The following is a 22,113-nucleotide window of genomic DNA, read 5'->3' as shown; positions in this document are numbered from 1 at the left end:
ATATAACATTTTGTGGTGAACAAACACACTTTTTGTGTATGTTTGTGTTTCAAACAGGTGGAGATTGAAAAACTGGACTACCATCACTACCTCCCTCTGTTCTTTGACGGGCTATGTGAGACAGTTCACCCGTATGAGTTCTTCGCTCGTCAGGGCATCCATGACATGCTGGAACATGGTAGCAGTAAAGTTCTTCCTGTTGTCCCGCAGCTCGTCATACCCATCAAGAGTAAGTGTCATTAAAATGAGAAAGGGGCATCTTTTTGTGAGACTTTAGACATTGGCATAATGTCTCTAGTTTGCAGCTTATTCTGGGCAGGAACCGCCCAAATAGAGAATTAGAAGTGAAGAGACGTATGACAGACATGTAAAGCAACCAACCACATTTTTATTTTTTTATTTTTTACATACCCTGAAGGGGGTTTACTGTGAATATGAAATCAATGACACTACAATAATACAAAAAATAAATAAATAAATAAATAATGAATTTCACAGAAGTGTCATTTCATGAACAGCTTAAAACACAGAAGAAATTGGAAATGTGTGTAGACCATGTAATCAGAATTTATGTCCATCCAAAAGTAATACATCCAGATTATTTTCAAACATATTTCTGAAAACATAGAGGAATACACAGTTATTCTTGTGGATATTTAGTTTACTTGTCTTAAACAACACTTTGAATATAATTTAAAGATTTGATGCCATTAACCTGGCAAACTGAACTGGAAAGATTAAGTAATGTATGAAAAAAAATTAAACTGGTAAAAGGAACACTTACAGGTTTGTGTGTGTGTGTGTGTGTATGTGTGTGTGTGTTTCTTTGTATAGTATGTAATTGTTCTTCATTTTTCCTCTGTATAGTGTAGTGGAGATCTGTAGCAATTTAAAGTAGTATTGTGTGAGGAGCTAATTTGGCATCACATTTTAAAACAACGCTGATGATGAAGTGATACACATACATTACCTCTGAAGTAACCAATACTCATCTCTAAGTCACAAAATCATTTGATGGGCTCTATCTGTGTGCAGTTCATGTTTCACATAATTTCAAAATAAATACAAATGTGTCTTGGTGCATGTCCAAGGACATACTACATCTGTTTTTGATGATCAAGAAACATTCCAAGAACATTCGTGACATGATGCATGAAACCATACAGCATTGGGGAAGAGTATAACCAAAATATTCCAAGGCATGAAATATACATTTTAACACAGTAAAGTTAATCGTTCAGAAGGTGAGAAAATCTGGGAAAACTGTGAGTCTGCATAGAGCTAGTCGTCCTTGTCCATATAAGAAGATCTATTGTAAGTTAAGCCACAGAGAGGCCTACTAACACCTTAAAAGCAGTCATACTTTATAAATATGGAATATATGGAATGGTAGCTAGATAAAAACCTTAGCTGAAATCCATAAATCAGTTGAAGCTTGGCCAAAGGCACGTGAGAGACGTTTTTTGGAGGAAGATCCTGTCCAGTGAGACCAAAATTGATCATCAATGCAATATTGCTTGCACAAACCTAACACAGAACATCACACTAAGAACACCATGCCTAAAGTGAAGCATGATGGTGGCAACTTTTCTGCAGATATTTGGTAGCCTAGAAGATTGTGGACAGAAGAGAGAATGGATGGAGATAATTGCCAAAAAAAAAAAAAAAGAAAAAAAAAAAATTGAAGGTAAATGCTGCAAGAGAACTAGTATGTGGAAGATCTGACACATACAGCATAGGCTACACTGAAGCGAGTTAAAACCAAAAGGTCAATGTTCCGGAATGGTCCTATCAAAGCCTGGATGCCAGAATAAATTAGCACCTGTGGGATGATAAAATAAAACAGTCAGACAGACGGTCGGATGGATGGACGGATAGATAGAAAGAAAGAAGAACAGGCACAAATATATTTGTATCAGGAGTTAAACTAATGCAATTACTGAAGTGTCTAAATGTCGTGCACCTGTGGTATTTAGAGAAGGAAACGGTATGTGGGGGTCGTTAATTTTTAGAGCCTAATATGAGGGAGGAATTAATAGTTCCTTTATTTAGAGAGATTTAGAAACAGATCTTCACTCCTCCAGACAAGTCACACACCATGAATTATTGAACACTCCTTTGGTGCAAATGTCACACGGCTGGAAAACAGTTCGCAGTGTTTGTTTGGTGATTAGAATTTCATAGTGTATTATACAGGTATAGGAGAGCAGGAAGTAAATGGAAATGACTGGTAAAGTGCAACACACAGCTGCCACTCAAAAACAAACACATCTGACTTTAACCAGAGACACAGCAGAGTAGAACATTTATGAACATATGAAGGTCTACTTTGTATACATGCGAACGAATGCCTTGGCTTGATTTGCTGTACAGTCCAACTATGGCCTAAATTAAGGGTTGTAACAAACTGCAGAAGTGAAATACCACATTCTGGATATTTTTTATTTATTTATTTTTTCACACATTGTCATAATTATAATATATCATAATAATCTTTATGATCTTCTATTTTAACCTGAAAGTAATTTCTGGATATTCTCTTCTCTCTCTCTCTCTCTCTCTCTCTCTCTCTCTCTCTCTCTCTCTCTCTCTCTCTCTCTCTCTGTCTACAGATGCTCTCAACACGAGGATCAGGCAGGTAATCTGCATCACACTAAAGGTTCTGCAGCACCTGGTTGTATCAGCAGAGATGGTAGGTGAGGCACTGGTTCCGTATTACAGACAGATCCTCCCCATCCTGAACATCTTCAAGAATATGAACAGTAAGCAATCTATCACTGGTGTAGGTCTCGGTCCTATAGTATGTATGAATTTTAGAGTCTGAACAAAACTAAATAAAACTGTTTTTTTATTTTTATTTTTATTCTTGGTTTTTACATGTTTAACTGATTTTGTGTATCACTGATCTGTTCAGAGAGAAAAACACTGACAATTAACATTGATTTAACATTTATTGTTGTGGCTCTTGTCTTGATGAAGATCAGCGCTGCTTTTTCAGATTTCAAGCTTTCGGCTCTGATCTTTAAAGCTGGTCATCGCCACTGCTCTGAGTTTGTATTACTGAACATACAGCATCCGTAAATGCTTTGCGCCAACTTTGTACAAGCCAATACAAGATTCTACACTCATCTGATGCCTGAATTTCCATTGATTGGGCCGTTATACTTGCGTTTCTCTTTGTCATCTGACGTCTGTTACCCTTTAAGCATCATCCAGCGGACTGATGTGAGCGTTCGTCATTGTATGCTAGTGTCGGGCCTGTTCACGGTTCCATTCACTGCCTTTGTCAGGCAGACTATTGGCCTGGCAGACATATTCAAACGTGAGGACAAGCATTGTGGATCAATCACCTCATCACAGGCTTAATCAGCGGGAACGCTGCCACCTCACTCCTCTGATCAATATCCAATTTGAATCTTTTGTCTTCTTAATTCCGTTACATTATCTGCTAATGTTTTGTTTGAGAAAAGGAAGGAGAGCGTTTGGAAAAGAGAAAGCTTTTCTCATTAGCCTGAGGCTCCATGCTAATCTCCTCTGTGAATTAGCAGTAGGTAAAGTCTCTTAAGTGTTTAATGCCTGGTTTACAGCACCACATCGGGACTGGTTAGCTCCAGACAGCTCTATCTTTGTCTGATTGTTGTCTTTGGCTGTCAGACACTACAAGACATTGTGCATCTTGTCAACTTGAGAAAAGAGCAGCAGCTATTTTTGTCTGGAGTTTTAAAAACAAACCTTTTGGTTCTGTAGTGTAATTAAGTAGTTTGGGTGCTTGAATAAAAGAGAGCTGTTTGGAGATGTGTGGTTAATTGAACTCAGGCTAAAAAAGTATCTGCTTTTCTTTGCTGGATTCCTCTGGAAGGAGTTGATGGTCGTGAATAATCTAGACCTGCTAAACTGGATCGCATTCGGAGTATGTTACAGGCCAGGACTGTAACATTTTTGCACAGTTTGTGTTTAAAGCAAAATTCTAAGTGGTACCTAAATTGTAGTTATCCGAAGATAAATATTGTTTACTTAAATACATAGATCTGCAGATTAGTAAAATAAAGGCCTTCAGTTTAATATTTTGATGAAATTATGTTTATTACACATTTTAAAGATTACATTGTTCAATTCAGTCATACAACTAGTGTTACAATTATGCATGTGACGGTATCAAATTTTCACATCACTATAATTACTGAAGCTTTTATCATGGTATACGGTATTATCGTATGGGTTGAATGATAAACAAACTTTATTGTTGTTCTCGTAATAACAAGTTTAATGACTTTTTCTATACCAAACCGGCCTTTTAAATGAACAGATAACGATGAACTTTAAAAAAAACCCTGAACATTAAACGGTAAAATGAAGTTATCGTTTACAAACAAACGCTCTGCCCTGCACTTCCGGGCTCTTTTGGTTGCCCAGAAAAGAACTGCTGTCTATGGGCGCTTCGCTCAAGATATGCTGAAACTGCCCAAAAATTGTTGCATCAGGAAATACTCAGGATTTGATATAAATAAAAATATTTCACGGGTCACCGTCATTGTTATCGCATCTGCTCTATTAGACACAATTGACCCGCAGCAGCTGTTGGTGGATATTAACTTTTTTACGAAGAAATCACACAAACTCCAATTCAGCCTGATCTCACAGTGAAATTGGAAAGAGTAGAACGATTTTTCTTTCGTCAAAACGGTATACATTGACTGAAATTTCGAAACATTGCACCCAGTGGCCAAAACGGTAAGTATGGGCTTGTGTGAGCTCCATTTATGTCCAGAAGACGTTGTCAAAAGCTAGTAGTGAAGCAAGTTGATTTCAGCTTTACAGAAGCATATATTTATAGATTCTGTCCCCCAACCCAAACCCAAACCTTACCTTAACCATTAGTGGAGTAAAAATTGATGTTAGAGGGAAAAGTGAAACCTTATGCTGCTCATCATTGAATATTCAAACGTGGTTACTGCCTAGCTTTGAACCCTAGTCTCCCACTCAGCTGATGCAACGCGCTGCCAATCATGCCAGATGGAAAGGTAAACACATTGAAACCACTGCAAACATGTCTGATAAGAATGCTGCATGTCAGTGCGTCAGCATACAGTTGCCGATCCTAGGGTAAGAAACATCAGAAATATCATGCCAACTTCACGTGTGATCATGTTGTTTTAATTTACAAAGTGCTGTCCCTGTGACAGATATGTGGTCAAATATTATCTAACGATGATCTTATATGATCAAGACCACCATATAAAATATAACGAGAGGAATGGGACCTGTCTGCACCACCGCAGCACATGGACCACTGTTTGTGAATGGATAAGTGAATACAAATAGTGTCATACTCGGGGCCTGGGTAGCTCAGCGACTATTGACACTGACTACCACCCCTGGAGTCACGAGTTCGAATCCAGGGTGTGCTGAGTGACTTCGGCCAGGTCTCCTATGCAACCAAATTGGCCCGGTTGCTATGGAGGGTAGAGTCAAATGGGGTAACCTCCTCGTGGTCGCGATTAGTAGTTCTTGCTCTCAATGGGGTATATGGTAATTGTGCATGGATTGCGGAGTATAGCATGAGCCTCCACATGCTGTGAGTCTCCGTGGTGTCATGCACAGCGAGCCATGTGATAAGATGTGCAGACTGACTATCTCAGAAACAGAGGCAACTGAGACTTGTCCTCCACCACCTGGATTGAGGTGAGTAACCGCGCCACCACGAGGACCTAGTGCAATGGGAATTGGGCATTCCAAATTGGGAGGAAAGGGGATCAAATAAAAAAATTATAATAATAATGTCATACTGCCAAAATTATGTCTTTGCATTCATTTTGAATGCAGTAAATAATGTTGTTCAATCAAAAATGGCTGTTATCAAGTTTTGAAATTGAATATGATCATATTGAAGTAAAATATTATTATTTATTAGATGTGGGTAATTAATTTAAGCAGTTTAGTGTTTTTGTGTGTGTGTGTGTGTGTGTGTGTGTGTGTCTGATGGTAGTTTTCATTTCTGAATACCCAAATTCTTAGACTTTAGAAGTGTGTTAGACGTGTGAGGATGTGTATTCATCAACCTTTTACATGTCCGACATAATCGTACAGGCTCATTGAACCAAGTTTAAACTTGTTTTGCCGATATTTCAGAAAAGAACCCACATCATTTCTTCACTGTAAACCATAGATATTCCTTTATAATAACTTTTATTAACATTAACAGACATTATTACATTCTATAAAGCTTAAAAGATTATTAAAACTGCAGCACTACCTATTTCCACCATTAAAATCTGCTGCTCAAAAGAACCCGGAAGCACAGTTTCCTGTGGTGTGACGTCAGAGTAATTTCATCTATAGATACATAACCAAATATAACATTAAGTTGATGTCTTAATATTTAAATGGTCATTATGCCACAGGGCCACTGATCATCACAGATCAGTAAAGACCTACAACTTGTCTTATTAAAGCTAATGTTAAAGTAAGGCTTGGCTAATTATATCGAGCCAGCTACTAGCCTACAACAATAGTATACAACTTTTTTCTGGATAGCAAGCCAGTTGCTAATATATAGCTTGGTGCACACTCTGTGGCAACGTACGATAGCATTGCGTTCTAACTTGAACTTAATATTGATATCACCATTGTGCCACAATGCCATTATTAATTACAGGACTTGTTTTAGCTGATTACAATTGTATTTTAGTTGTTACTACAAGATGCAAATGTTACTGTGTAGATAGTGGAGTTTTAGCAAACTACTCTACGGCCACTTGAAATCAAGCTACACATTATTTGCAAATGGCAATGACAGTTGACTTTCTTTGTTGTCTTAGTTATCTCTTAGCTAGTTGTCTCTTAGAGCAGTGGTTCTCAACCTTTTTGACTCCAAGGCCCCCTACTGTCCAAGACAATATTTGAAGGCCCCCTCGCTCGAAACTAGACGTGTCTTATTAAAATGATTAATCATGGATAATTTTTGATTCTAGAAGTTTCAGAAAGAGTCTGTTTATAATTTGTGGGCATACATCTTAAAGTATTTTTAGCATTTTAATTAAGTTGGATTATTTTAATGATTTTAATATTTCTTATTTTAAATTCATTTGAAGTCATCTTGAGGCCCCCTTGGAAGTGTGCTGAGGCCCCCTAGTGGGTCCCGTCCCCTTGGTTGAGAACCACTGTCTTAGAGTGTTGTGTCTCAGTTATCAAAAACAATTAGTAAAAAAGAGCAGAACTGTCACAACTGACCTTTTATCTCGCTGAATTGCACTGGATTATTGTCCCGCAGATGAGCGTACATGTTGGAGGTGTTCGTGTTTCGCTGCCACATGTTTTACACAGAGGCGCACAAATCATATATGCAATGAATGCAAAGTGTAGGGGTGCCATATAAAGGGGTGCAGCAGTGGCTTACTGAAGGGGGTACAATCGGGAACCCACTCTCAACAGTTATAAGGGGCATGAGAGTTGGAGTCGCATACATACTTGAAAATGGGTAGTTGCGCCCCTGTTTTTACACAAAGGGAAACCATCTTCAACCAACAATCCCTCTGCATTTTTATGGAACCCAAAATACTTCCACACTTCTGACTTAACCCAGGCTACGTTCCTCCTTCATCCATGCTTCTCGTCCACATTGGTTTTGTTTATATCAGAGTGTGCATGTGTAATTTGTGCCGCATACACGCAGTGTTGTGAATCTTGATTTGGGAAAAAACTATTGTGAGTTCAGAAAAATTTTAACAATTTGACTTAACGGTTATCTAAAATTATTAACGGTATTTTGAAGTGCCCACAAAAACAATATTGTGCATGTTAATTATTACCGAATTACCGAATACCGTCACATGGCTAGTTTCAATTGCCCCCCAAAATTACAACCATGATAAAATCTTGTATGGCTTGTATAGCAATAAGCGGCAGTGTCAGCAACAGTCATTCATGTTAAACTTTTAATACAAAGGCATTAAAAAAAAAATTAAATAATAATTTAATAATCATGTTTATATCTCAAAATCACAATTTGAAATTATCACACTTCTTTTTCTCAGACAGAAAGAGATGTGTTAAATAAGTGTCATTACTTTGACTTATTTATGACTGATGAAATTTAGTTATTTAATGTTACATTTGCCTCTTGTTACAATAACAGATCCAGAACATTGCCCTTTTGTATGTGTTGTTTTCATGCCCTGTGGCCGTGTGGCCAGAGGGAAATTGTGTCCACATAGTGGTCTTTTGTTCCCCAGGATGCAGCTGTTGGCACAGTGGTGATATATGTGAGTGTGTGTGTTCTTCTTCTTTCTGTGCTTCTCAGATCTTGAATTTTCTCACAAGGTCACATTTGTCTAGCACTCAACACTTTTGTGTGAAAACACTTTGTAGTGTTGTTATGATTTTTTAGTTGTTTATTTTTATATGTGTTCCTAATTAATGAGTTGCGACACTGCTATTTCATAATTTTAAAAGGATAGTTCACTCAGAATTTACATTTTGTCATCACTTAGGCTAGAAGCATGAGAAGCATGGCTGAAGAAGGAACGCAGCCGACCTTTTATCCACCTTCTAAAAGGGTTAAGTCAGAAGTGTGAAAGTATCATCCTTTTTGAAGCTTGAAAGTATCAAAACAGTCCAATTTAGTTGTATGGAAAACAGCAGTGAGGATATTCTGCTAAATATCTCCTTTTATTTTCGATGGTTAATAAATGATGACAGCATTTTATTTTTGGGTGAAGTATTCCTTTAAAATAAAATTAATGGTAAATTTGTTCTAGGCAGATGTTGAACTCTTTGACTCTGTAAAAGTTACACATGGACTATTTACAGTATGTGTGCATTTTTCCTAATGTTATTTTTGTCTGTTTAAATAATCAAGAGTCTGGAAGTTTTAACTGCTCATACTGCTCTTTCAAAATGTAATACTGATGTTTTGCCACATGGCTTTTCACTTTCTAAGGCGGTTTGGTGTCAAATGAGCTTCAGCTAAACTTCTTCGTGCTTGTAGTTGTGTTGCATTTTTGCTTGTGTGTGTGCACATGTGTGAGTGCATATGTTTGTTGTGTTGTTGTACCTGAAAGAGAACTACTGAATATGCCAGAATTGTAAATGTGTGAATGTGTGTGTGGTTGTTTGTGTCTGTTTGTAAAACCCAGATGCCGTTTACAGTTCTGTTGTTTTCCGGCTGGGATGAGTCCTATTGTTAATCAAATATGGTGACATCTCTTATGAGGGAAAGATCTGCTTCATCATGCAGTAGATTACACACACACACACAAACACACAAATAGCAGTAACTTCATTTCCTGCCTGCTTGCTCTTGAACAGTCCACACTCCTTGAGGAAATCACACTCCCTGCTTAGCAGGAAGCTTTCTGACAAATGTGTGTGAACAAATGTCCCACTAATGATGCTTAACGACCCCGAGCTGTTCTGCTGTTAGCCTTTGCTACACTCCTGTGCTCTGCGTGTGTGTGCGTGTGTGTCTTCTTTATTGGCCTGCATTATCTTTGTGCTGTTGGTCTGCTTTGCACATTAATCTGCAACAGACCTGCTGTGATACACTTCCTTTGGTTCTATGAATCTTCCTGCTGGGAATACATGTACAAATACTTAAGAAACATCTATACAGAGGATCGGTGCTGACATGCCCTGGAGAGTTCTGAGGTCCATGGCCAGACTGTCTTGGTTGGTGGCCTGGCTTTGTTTTGCTGTACCTAAAGAACCTTGTGCTTGAATGACAGAGGCTCTAATAATGTTGCATGGGCTTAATCACATGCAACCAATAGTACTTTATAGCTTCACACCTCCTCTTAGCAGCCACCTCCTCCCATTGTGAAACTGGCTCTGGAAAAGTGATAGAAAGGCCAGGTTGACAGTAACACAAGGGGAGATGGACTTTGCATTAAATAACATATTTCTATACAAATACACACACAAGTAGAGATATACTGTTCATAATTGTGTGTGTGAGGAGGTCAGGAGTTACCTGCATTTGTATAACTCGAGTCTGAAGGAATATAAATACATCTTTATGTGTCTAAACTCCTGAGGAGAAATAGTGCAGTATCATAGCGTGCATGCGCCAATTGCCTGTGTATATGCGCAAATGAAGTATAATTTGACAGGTTTGCGTTCAACTGTATGCAGATGCTAAGCGTTCAGGTCAAAACTTAAGTATGCTTTGAGCTTTATTGGTAGATAGAAGTGTATTCAACTGTCCGAGCGACCCATACATTGATTGATTGATTGATTGATTGATTGATTGATTGATTTGAACATTCCATCAATGTAAGTCTATTGTATTTTTACTAGATTTAATCCATTGGGCAAATCATCCACTGGGTGAAAACTGTACATCCGATCAGTAAAAAAAGATATAACGCAACATTCCAGAACAGTCTGAAGGTCTGTGCCAAGTTTGGTACATGTAGCTTGAAATCTCTAGGAGGAGTTAGAGTCCAAAAGTCTTCATTTATGGATTTTGAAAAAACCCTAATCAGCTAAAATGTAGAACAGTATGTTAGCTTCTCTAAGGCATTCCAAATGAGCAAAAATATGCAAATTTCGGGCACAGATTCTGTGTGGTCCTGGTGATTGGTAATTGACAGTGTCTTTGCTTAAATTCACGGGGCCTGTAACAAAATGTCATGGCTACACCACAGAGGACCTTAGCACGAACCCCCAACCATGCTAATGTGGTCTTTAACTTTGAAGACAGTCCCATAAAATATATTCCGTGTGTCAACCAGCCCTGCTACTCTCTGCCCAGACAGAGCCAATTAGACAATTTTGAACCTGTGTGTATGATCAGGGCCAGAGCTAGTGAATTCTGTGCCCCCGAAAGAATATTAATGTGGGCACCCAGCACCCACATCCCATATTCCCTATGAAGAATGCAATGTAACCGAAAATGAATATAGCCCAAAATCAATGTAAACAGAAATATAAAAAGAAAGCCTTTTTTGAACAGTGAAAATTACTAAATAAAAAAGCCTTCATTATCACATGACAGCAAAAAATTTAAGAATCCCAAATTTGTCTACAGCCATGGAAAAATAAAGGCTTTTTAATGTAATATGAGTGCCATGGTTATTTTGCTATACTTGACCACAGAGCACCTTAACTTAACACTCCACTTTTATAGCACTCTTTACTGTTGGATATTATTTAAGTGAAAATTGCTAATTTTTCTGATTGTTAAGTAGCAAAATCTATAATGCAAATTAGTTATGCATATGTTTCACATGATTTTACATCCATAACAAGGCTAGCTCATTACACCTTGGCTGAACCAAAGTTCAAATGCGAGACTTTTATGCTGACCAAGTCACTTATAATGTCTTTGATGTCCAGATGTACTAGACAGAACTGAATTTACTTATTATATAATAGCTGATCATCAGCAATCCTAAGAATTCTTCACATTATTACCACAATTTTGATACTAAAAGTAAAAGCCTATGTAGTTGTACATTCTTTTTGTCACATATTCCCTGTTTTTTGTCTTGACTTTTATGTTGAAATTCTGGTTTAATTCCCTGTTCCTGTTTCCTTTTAGTTTTGTAGTCCTTTGTAGTTTCTTTTCATGATTGGTTTTCCCCTGATTGTTTCCCCAGGTGTTCCTCATTCCCTTGTTTTCCCCTGGTTTCTTTGTCAGTCTTCATTTGTATTATGCTGTGCTTTGTTCCCTGTGTTTCATTATGTTCTGAGTTACCTGGTTTACTTTTTATTAAAAAAGGCTGCATTTAGATCCTCATTCCTAACCTGTCTTGTCACACTTTTACTTAAAAGATAATGTTTATATAAATATTTCATCAAAACAATGATTGGTGGTATTCACTGGTTGGGGTAGGACTTTCCAGTTTATTGGGTCGCTCAGCTGTTTTTCATACTGAGGTCATTTATATTAAGCAGGTGCAAACCATCAGGACTAAACCATTTTTAAGGGAGGGGAAGGGAGATGGGTGACATTGATTTGGAGACTTATTTCATTAATATTGCAAGTTTTTGTGTTTTTAATTTAACTCTGAGGCATACAAGCTGTCTCTATATGATAATTTAGTCATAGTGTAGGGGCCTACAGCATAACTACTGGAGTTTTTGTGGGCCCCTAGTCGTTACCACCTTTCACCCCAATAGCGACGGCTCTGTGTATGTTTGTGCATATATGTGTATATTAGAGAGCGTCTACTCATCTTGGTACCGTATCTAGTACTAAGACAGATTCTTGAGAGATTTTGAAAACTTCTGTTTATCACTGCTGAAATGAGACCCTCTTCTCTTGTAAAAAGTATATTCAGGAGAACACGCACAAACACAATTCAATGCAATATAAGTTTCACACCCCATTTCCAGGGGACACATCATATTTCTGTCTATGTAGGGTGACCAGATTTCTGCTTGTGGAAAATGGGAAAGCCCCTCCCAGCAAAAATGAAATTGACGTATCCTTACATAGGTGCAGATCAATGCGAAGTAGAGGGTGCATCCGCATCTGTAATTGTCACCTTGTACTTTTTGCTGGCAGCAGTTTTTCTCAGTGTGCGCTTGTCTTTCAAGAGTTTATCGTAAAATGCAGAGCAGTCCAATCCAAAAATAAGACTTACGAAAAGCATTGCCTTCATGACTGTTACACTGAGTCGAGATTTATCTGGTGTTCATGCTGCGTTCATTAATGAGAACACACCAAAGATGCAGATGTCCCAGGCAGGCATAAAACAAACTCCACGTCCTTGGCTAAGACTCCGAAGTCTTGCTCTCCAGCTCACAAAAAACGTCTGTCCATCTCTCAGACACAGCTGTCTTGTTCCACTAAGTGATGCGATGAGTGACAATGTTTTACATGCAAGCCCACTCATCAAAGAGCATGGTTTCGTCAATCAAACTCATTTTACTAGGCTCTGTCTGTGACTCCTTCTTTAGAAATTGAAACTCTTTTTGAAGATCCTCATTAAATGTACATGCACGCTTCCTTGACATTTTTCCAGCCACAATTTCATCTGTGTGCTCTTTCAAACTGACTCTTCATCTCAGTTCACTAACTGGACATGTATTGATAGGGGATTGTGATTGGATAGTTTAATCCAATCATGTACTTCAAATAACATGGTGTGATCTTATTGGTTTTACAAGCCGTATCCTTGGCTACCTTTGATTAGAATACTAATGTGACTGAGAAAGCCACATAGGCGATAGAGAAATTTTAGGAGAGGGGAAATACGGGACAAAACACAATTTTTTCAGAATAAGTCGGGACACAAGAAAAGTGCTTGAATATGGGACTGTCCCAGGAAAAATGGGATGTCTGGCCACCTTATGTCTATGTCACATGTCTTCCTCTCATGAGGGATTTGACCCAATCTGGCCTCCTGCAGGACTCTTACAGCAGTGATGAATTCATCATCTCAGCAACTGCTACCCCCTGAGACAAGAGAGGAGCTCTGGCAACCCCACCCTCATATGTCTGCCTCTCTCTGTGCCCCTCTGCCCCAACTCATCATGCTTCATAGCCCTTAGTGATGCTGCTTTAACACAGACATCAATTTATATATATGCATATATATATATATATATGCATAGAAGCATACGTCGTGGATTTACTTGACGGCTGCAGATATCTTTATTGTCTGCTCGGCTCCGAGCTCCAAGCCAGTCAAATCTGAGATGAACCCCTCAGACTTTCTGCTGAGAAGTGGCTCCAATTTAAAGGTCAACTGATAACGGTCCAGACTCATTAATACCCCAAAACATTCTCCCACCTGTGTGTCTCTCCATATGTCTGTCTATCGCTCGCATACACTGTATTTTTACCCTTATTTATCTCTCTCTCTCTCCTCTGTCCTTTATTTTTAGTCTCTGGCCCTCCTGAATTTAATTATGATGTATTTTTCTTATTATCTCTCTCTCTCTCTCATGCTCTGTTTTCCATCTCTTTTGTAAGACTGTCTATAAAACCCTGAAGCATGGGGTGATCTTCACAGAAGAACAAAGGATGTGTATAGGTCCAACTAGAGATCATTGTAACCTTGAGAGTATGTTTTTTGCATGCAACTTTAGTAAATGTTTTTTAATACGTGGAAATTCAGAATGTGAGATTGTAATTGCAGACCCAACTGAAAATCAGTGTTTATGACACTCTCACACACAACAGGAGAGTGTGAGCTGTTGTGTGCCTGGCCCCGTTTACTTCGATAAATGTGTGTGCTAACAGTTCTCTTCAGGTTAGCTTGAATCCCCCAGCAGTGCGTCATATCCCTCATAAACAAACAAATGCATCTCAGTCTTTCTGTTTCTCTTTATCTCTTCCCCTCTCTCTCTCTTCCAGTATATAATTTTGAGAAGTCTTTGTTTCTCACTCTGAAGAGTGCAGTAAGATTTGAGAAAGTTATTGTCTCACGGTTTTTTTAATTTTCTTGGTTCTCAGTAACTGTATTCTGCTACAGTTTTTTGTGGCATTAAATAAAACGTAATCAGAATACTGATACATTTTGTACAAATTTTAACAGGTCTGATCCAGTACCTGAGTTGAACTTGAGAGTTCAGTACGATTTGTAAACGGATTATTCAAACCAGTTTTGTGAACTGGTTCAACTCATTAATTGAAAGAACTGTCTCAAAAGAACATTTTGTTCATAAAATGAACATTGTTACTTATTTTCCTCACACAAAGCTATTTTGTGGCTTCAGCAGACTTGAAATATAGTGCATGAGTCGAATGGACTACTTTTATGATACTTTTATGGTGCTTTTGTGTCTTGTTTGAAGCTTGAAACCTCCATTCATTGTGGAAGTTCCAGTAAATTCTTCTAAATTTTGCCATTTGTGTTCCACGGAAGTAAGAAACTCAAAACAGGTTTGGTATGACATGAGGATAAGCAAATGACAGAATTTTCATTTTTGGGTGAACTATTCCATTATGGTTGCATTACTATAGCTCCCCTGAGTATTGCGTCTCCTGAAAGTAAAAGGCCTCAGACTCAGATAGAATGAAACAGAGAGGAGGAGGAGGAGGAGGAAGAGAGAGAGAGAGAGAGAGAGAGAGAGAGAGAGAGAGAGAAATAAGTGTAGTAATAATGAATAATATTTATCACAGAGATGTATAAAAATCATTCCATGAAGGAGGGAATGATCGAACGGCAACAGCTTATGTAACCACTTATTTTCAACACAGTAAAACAGTGAATCTTTCACCTGTGTCCCCAGTGTAGCGTCACACACTTCTGAGAAAAAGTGAGAGAGCGCAGACACCTGACCAGACCAGCCTCCATATGTGGTGAGAAGTAAAACCATCTGCTTTAGAGGGCAAATTTTCCACACCTGAACCTGCTCAAAATGTGTGTGTGTATATAGTAGATGTGTGTGTTAGTGTGTGTCTGGCTCATACTTGCCTATTAAATGCATCAAGAATTGTAAAATAAATCTATCTTAGACCAACTTACTAACTTAATACTTAATTCTGAATAATAATTTATTTATAAAAATGGTCGATCAATATGGGTTTTTCATTATCATAATCTTAAGCTTTTACATCCGGTTCTCACCAATCTTGAATATTTAGTTAAATTATTGATCTCTTTATTTTAACTGCCATGTAGTAGATTATATTTTAATAATTTTTAATTTAAGAATTTCACGAATTTTTTTTCTTTCTTTCTTTTTTTTTTTTTTAATGCTGGGTAATTTTTAGCAGTGTTTACTAATGATATATATTTGTTGTTCTTTTAAAAGCATTTAAATGAAGCTCCTAAAATCTTTCAAAGGCATTTTTTCGATAATGTATTTCAAATATTTTAAGTTATCAGACAAACAAATACCATTTGATTGCTGTATTTACTTGAAAAGCATCAAAACACTATTTTCAGATTAAAGTATTTCCTTTATCTCTGGTGCACCAGTAATGTGTAGTGGGTAGCACTTTATTTGACAGTACTGTTCTACATTTACATACTATATAATTACAACAACTATAGTAATTACTAGGTACTAACCCTAAACCTAACCCTTACCCTAACCTTAAACCATATTAAGTACATGTAGTTACCTAATATTACTCAGTACTTTCTTGGGTAAGTACACTGTGAGTATACTGAAAGTATACGTACTGTAAAATAAAGTGCAACCTTGTAGTGTTTAGTGTTTAGAGTATAGGGCCATTCCTGTAGTGCCTTTATTAAAGAGTTATATTTAGGAGGCAGCATATGCACACCAGAGAGTAACAAACAGAGACTCACGTGTATATACAGTAACACTGAGTCATACACAACCAGAGAGAAACACATTATATGCAGTAACAAACACACTTTGTGATGGATGACTGCCTGTTGCTGTGCTAAGCTAGTAAAGTCATTGCCATCTGTACCTATACTATCACACACAAATACACACACTCAATCACACAAACCACACATACAGATTAACGTACACACATTCTGTCACAAACACACACACACACTGCATTTTGTGTGAAGTTCTTAAATCTGTGCAGCTTGTGTCCAGACTCCATTTCCACTCCACAGCACCTGTGTGTGTGTGTGTGTGTGTGTGTGTGTGTGTGTGTGTGCCCTTAATTCAGTGTTAGCCTTTCAGTTGAATGCTTCCTCATTCATTCCCACCTGAGACCCAGTCATACACACATATCCCCGACACCAGGCATCTGAAGATGGCTCTATTTCAATGCAAATAGCATCTCATGCACAGGGTTGAGGACTCTAGATTAGATTTGTGAGTTTTCCATCTAGGTGTACTATGCATCAGGGACTCTGTTAATCGGCTGGATTGACTTCATGTTGTGGATTCTTTTTCTACCTTGTTGAATAGAGTTGAGTAGAGTTTGGTTTAATACACTGCCATTCTCCTGCCAGGGGTGCCTGAGAGCATGACCCTCACTGAGAGCTGAGCTTGACACTACAGTAGTGACTGAATGAATTGTGCCCATTGATAGTACTGTTTATTTGCACATGCTGTCTGCAATCTTAAAGCATAATTTGTATGGAAAGGAGGCAGTACTTTTGTTGTTGTTGTTTTTATTTATTTTTATTTATTTATTTTTTTGCTGATAAATATGCTCCCATCCAAAGAGGATCGCCCTGATATCTTAAATTAGTTTGTACATGTAAAATTAATTTTTTAGGAGGCTCTGCCTCCCTTTCCTCCTCTGATGGACCGCCAGTGAAAGGAGGTGTGTCTGCGATAAAGAGAATGATAATTATTTAACATGTTGCAGGGCTATTTCAGTGCAATTAGTGCCTGGTTAAAGTGGATTGCGGTGCTTGGTGAATAAGACGCAGGTTTTTGTGCTGAAATATAACACACATCACAATAAGTGGTGCAGTTGTTCAGTGAATTTGCCCCTTTCTGTTCTAAAAGCGCCGCAACTTTCCTCATTCCCACAGATTACAGCCAATTAATCCCTCACCTGTGTTCATTCCCACAGGAGTTAGTCCTGACCTAAATACATCAAGATGAGGAGCTTTTAATCTCTCTGTGTGTGATAAGGACAGTCTTTAGAAGGCAGGTGCATGAGTGTGCTTTGATGACTAGGCCTCTGGTGAAGCCATTAAGCCTTATCTGATATTAGGAGGGATCCTTAATCTGCCACACATTGCTGCATGTTTTGATTCAAGAGTTATGAGCTTAGATGGCATAAAGGCAGACAAATTATTCTTGTTTTTGCTTCATATGACATGTAGCTCAATCAGAGAAAGTGAGAGAGATCTGCCTCGTCTCTGTCTCTATTACTAAACATAAGTTAATTTGCATTAATTATTTAACATTTAGTCTTATTCTTTAACTTTATCTCTTTTATTAACTCTTGTTTTATTACCTTTTTAATCCCTGTGTTATGTTGTTTTGTTTTGTTTAAATGATTCCAATCTCAAATCACGCACAAGCGTGATTCTGGTGTATTTTACTTCATTTCATTTCACGCTTTTGTTTTATTTTATTTGTTAATACAACTTGTTTACTTAATTTATGGTATTGTTATTTTACTTTCATTTTTTATTAATTCATGTTTAGTTACCTTTTTATTTCCTTGTTTTGTTTTGTTTTGTTTAAATGATTCCAATCCCAAATTATGCACAAGTGCATTCTTGATCTGGGCTGCATTTTTCTGATGTTTGCTTAGCACCCTAGAGAGAGAGAGAGAGAGAGAGAGTAGATCAGTCACAGTGATAAATGCATGGTTGAGTTGGACTAAGGTTAATGAATTTCTCCTTTATCGCTTTGACCTTTCCAGTATTAACCCTCAGTTTTTTCTGGGCATTTTTTTAATGACAACCTTTAAATAATTTATCTAACTTATTTCCTTTCATTAGCCATCGCCTGTGACATTTTCCCGCTCCGCCTCACATCTCTCAGGAAATATCGCCATTGATTCCTCTCGGCTCGCACATTTTTTTCTTTTTTCACTTGATATTTCTTCAATCATGATTCTATTAAAAATGAAGTTATCACACTCGCTCTCTCTCTCTCTTTGCACTGCATGGCTGAGATTTGAACATGCGGGAGACGTTTGTAATCAGAAACTAATGTGAGCTCATTAAATGTACCTGGAGTATGACAAACTATGAAAGAGAGAATGAGAGAGGGCATTCATTTTGAATGTATAGACTTTCATGCTGAAATAAGATGTTGCGAACCATCTGGTGTGAAGTCATGATGCACAGTGAGATATTTATGGCTTTGTATAAATTCATTTTATCAGCAGGTAATGATCATCTTCTGTTTACTGATGTTGCTCATAAGTAAAAGACGGTGACGAATATCTCATAACTATTCATGAATGTCCCCGGCATCATTTGTAAAGTAAACTAGATTTCCTGAAGAAAATGTCAGTGGTGCTTGTCCATGCAAAACCTCGCCACCACAATTCTAGGGTGTCGTGGGTGGTTCGCAGGGTAGGGCTGTCAGCAGGACTGAGAAACTAAATTCGCATTTTTCACAGAAATATTAATAAAATTCTAATTCAATTTTAATTTTAATAATTTCAGGTGGGGGAAAATTCTACAAGACATCTGATTTTTAAATCAACGGTTTGTCCTACCTCCACAAGTTGGCGCAATATATCAATATAAACCAATCAGCACCGTGTTGTAGTGATTTTTTTTTTATTGCGCAGGACATATCTGTCTGTTAACAAATGTGGTTAATGAATAAAGTCAAAAGATTTACCCAGTTCATATTCTCAAATATTAATAAAAAATAAAAATAAAAAAGTAAAACAATAAGAGAAACACTTCAATAGACAGTTCTAGTTAACTTAGTGTTGCACAGTAGCCTATACCGGTACCATAGTACTTCCATGGACTCAGGCTTCATAATACCGGCGGTACCACAGTGTTTTTCATTAAATACAGTTGTATGTACGTACCTAATGCTTATGCAGTGAGACATTAATAACAGAGCAAGGCATAATCGAGACAGCCGGCAAACACCTTTAACTCTGGGGGCTGCTTCAAATGCGTCCATTTTTTTATGTAAGTATGCGCTAGACGAACATCTTCGACCGTTGCATCGTGTCTCACTGTTTTTTCAGCATCTTGTGCAGTAACAATGGATTTTTTTAGACGCTTTTGTCAATTTAAAAGAAAATTAAATCATTAAAACACATCCCAAGACACCCGCATTCTGTTTTATTTGTTGCACTGTGTCTGTTTTAGCCCAAGAATGTAAATTATCATCTGTGCTTTGCACACATCCATAATTCAAATGATCATTTTAGAATTCATATATGCATTTTTATTTTAAATTAGACGTATTTTGAATTTCAGATTTCTATTTGACAGCCTTATCCCTGGCGTTGCTATGCAGTTTCTAAGGTAGTTACAAGCACCTTCGGTTGCTAGGGTGTCTGGGTGGTTGCTAGTGTATTGCTATGTGGTGTTTTCAGACCCAAGTCAAAAGAGCCCACCCAAGTCTCTATGATATATAGGTCCCTAGTAATGGATTGGGGTCCTCCTTCAATGTAAATCTATAGGATTTTACAGTTCATTACATTAAGAATTATGGTTCAGTGCAAACAGTGGCGCCCAGGCAGCATATTCGGCTAAATCAGTACTGTTCTTTAGAGCAGCACAAGGCGCTGCACCCCTCTCTCCACGACTTGCCCTCTATTCCAGTGAAATCATAAAATAAACTACATTTGCCCCTGTTTCTGATATACATCCAGGGGCCAGAATGGTCCGGAATGGCCTTGAGGCACCTTAGATTGAAAAAAGGTGAAAACATTTGGCAGCTTGTTTGTCAACACATTCCGTCTCCATTTAGTAAGTATACTTCAAACTATTTTAAAAAAACCTTTCAGGCTCATTAGGCTACATTAAGCTCTATACTTGCTCTAGTCAGTTGCAGACCCTGGTGGAGGCGGCATATTCGAGAGAGGCACTTTAACTATCTAGCTTTTTGAAATGTTTGCTTGTGTTCTAGTAAATATAGTCTTCAGTAAATATGCCATATAGCCTACCAAATACTAAGAAATTCTGGAATTCATGTGAATTCAGCTTTTAGCTATGCTGATAATACAGTATATACAGTATAATGTATTTTATAATTATTATAAAAATATATATATATATATTTTTTAAATTGTTTTATTTGCTAAAATTAGCACCTAATTTTAGGGTTCTCCCACCTCCAAAATTCAAATTTAACCCCTGTATACATCAAATGAATTGCAGTGGCAATTTTGCTTGGTTTATTAAAGGTTCTATACGCAGGTGGATTTTCAACTTGGGATCACTCATGTCAAAAACAAGTATCATCTCCCTGGACCAACACACACTATGTTTGACATAATGATATTTGTATAAACTTGTGACATGGCTGACATAAGTTCATTTGAAAACACTTATTACAATCTACAGCCTCAGTGGACAATGCAAGTGAACCATAATAACAGTAGGTCTATGCACTGCATATAATCAGTGTTAATCTCGTCAATGAAATCACTGACAAAAACATTCGTTGACGAAGGGTTTTTTGATTTCATCAACGAAGACAAGACAAAAAATGTGCATCATGACGATAATTAAATTATTTTATTCAAGCATAGAGTTGATGAAAATATGATGAAATAAAAATTATACTGCAAGATATTAGCAGTGCAAACAGAAGAAGACACATCTAGCGAATCTGTATATAGAACACGATATTAGATATGGATTTATACAATCCAGTATGTTGGGGATTTTCCCTCTTGAGCTGCATGAGTTGAATGTCCTAATTAGGGGTGTAAGGGTTCTCGGTACAAAAAATGAACCGTATGGTTCACCACCCACGATTCTGTAAGCATTGATACCGCGGTTCACCTCAAGTTTATTGACGCATCTGGAGCACAAGGTTTTGGGAAGAAAATAAAGCGTCAAATAGACGCATAGTTACAACCTCTGCTAATGCACCTGAATGGATCTGTAGGTCAATTACAACAGCGATGGTCAAAAAACGTTTACAAAACAGGCACTGTTTGCAGACATCGCTCGACACGAGTGCTGTGTACTGGTAATACTGTACATCGACATAGGATCACACATAACCAGCCAAATGCCACACCCCCTCATGCTCTCCTCTGCCGCATTTGCTCCACTGACAACTTTCATCTGAGCTTTTCACTGAACTGATCATTTTCATGATAAATTAATCAATTAGAGAGATAATCCATTTTGACCATCGTACCTTGGACTGGACATCTGTTGTAGTTTTGCTTATTCTGCATTTCTTCACTCCGATTTCGAAGGGGAACTCCAGAAAATCTGCTTCTGGCAGGGTGACGCGATTGAGTAGGAATGTCTGTGTATGGAATGTTTATTTGTGTGCATGCCTACCTTTGCCTGAGCTAGCCGAGGATGCTGGGTAATCTGCGTGCCATCATGTATTGAGGTTGTCAGATGAGGGTTCAGATTCTTTTGACAGGTGTTAAGCACAGGAAGAATGAGAAAATTACAGAGAATGAGAGAGAGGGAGATTAATTAATCAACACCATATGTGGCTGTATGAAAGTCGAGACGGCATCTGTATGTTCACACACAAAGTAACATAATTAAGCACACTGACTGGTACTGTACTGGTGTGTATACAGATTGATTTGACTGTGGTGAGTAATGGGGCTGAACCTCAGCTCAGATTAGAATAAACAGA

At 37.8% G+C, this 22,113-nt stretch overlaps 1 protein-coding gene across 1 annotated transcript in view; it reads left to right on the top strand.

Moving 5' to 3' along the window:
* Positions 1-22,113, top strand: part of LOC127455111 (parkin coregulated gene protein) — a 196,492-nt gene that overhangs the window by 146,300 nt on the left and 28,079 nt on the right. The window contains exons 3-4 of the mRNA XM_051722711.1: positions 58-229; positions 2,613-2,762. Coding sequence (XP_051578671.1) covers positions 58-229; positions 2,613-2,762 — 322 coding nt within the window. The remainder of the gene's footprint in view (positions 1-57; positions 230-2,612; positions 2,763-22,113) is intronic.

Source organism: Myxocyprinus asiaticus, chromosome 17 (genome assembly GCF_019703515.2).
Source record: "Myxocyprinus asiaticus isolate MX2 ecotype Aquarium Trade chromosome 17, UBuf_Myxa_2, whole genome shotgun sequence".
Taxonomy (NCBI): Eukaryota; Metazoa; Chordata; class Actinopteri; order Cypriniformes; family Catostomidae; genus Myxocyprinus; species Myxocyprinus asiaticus.
The sequence above is the reverse complement of the archived record's forward strand: the minus strand, read 5'-3'. Positions and strand labels throughout refer to the sequence as shown.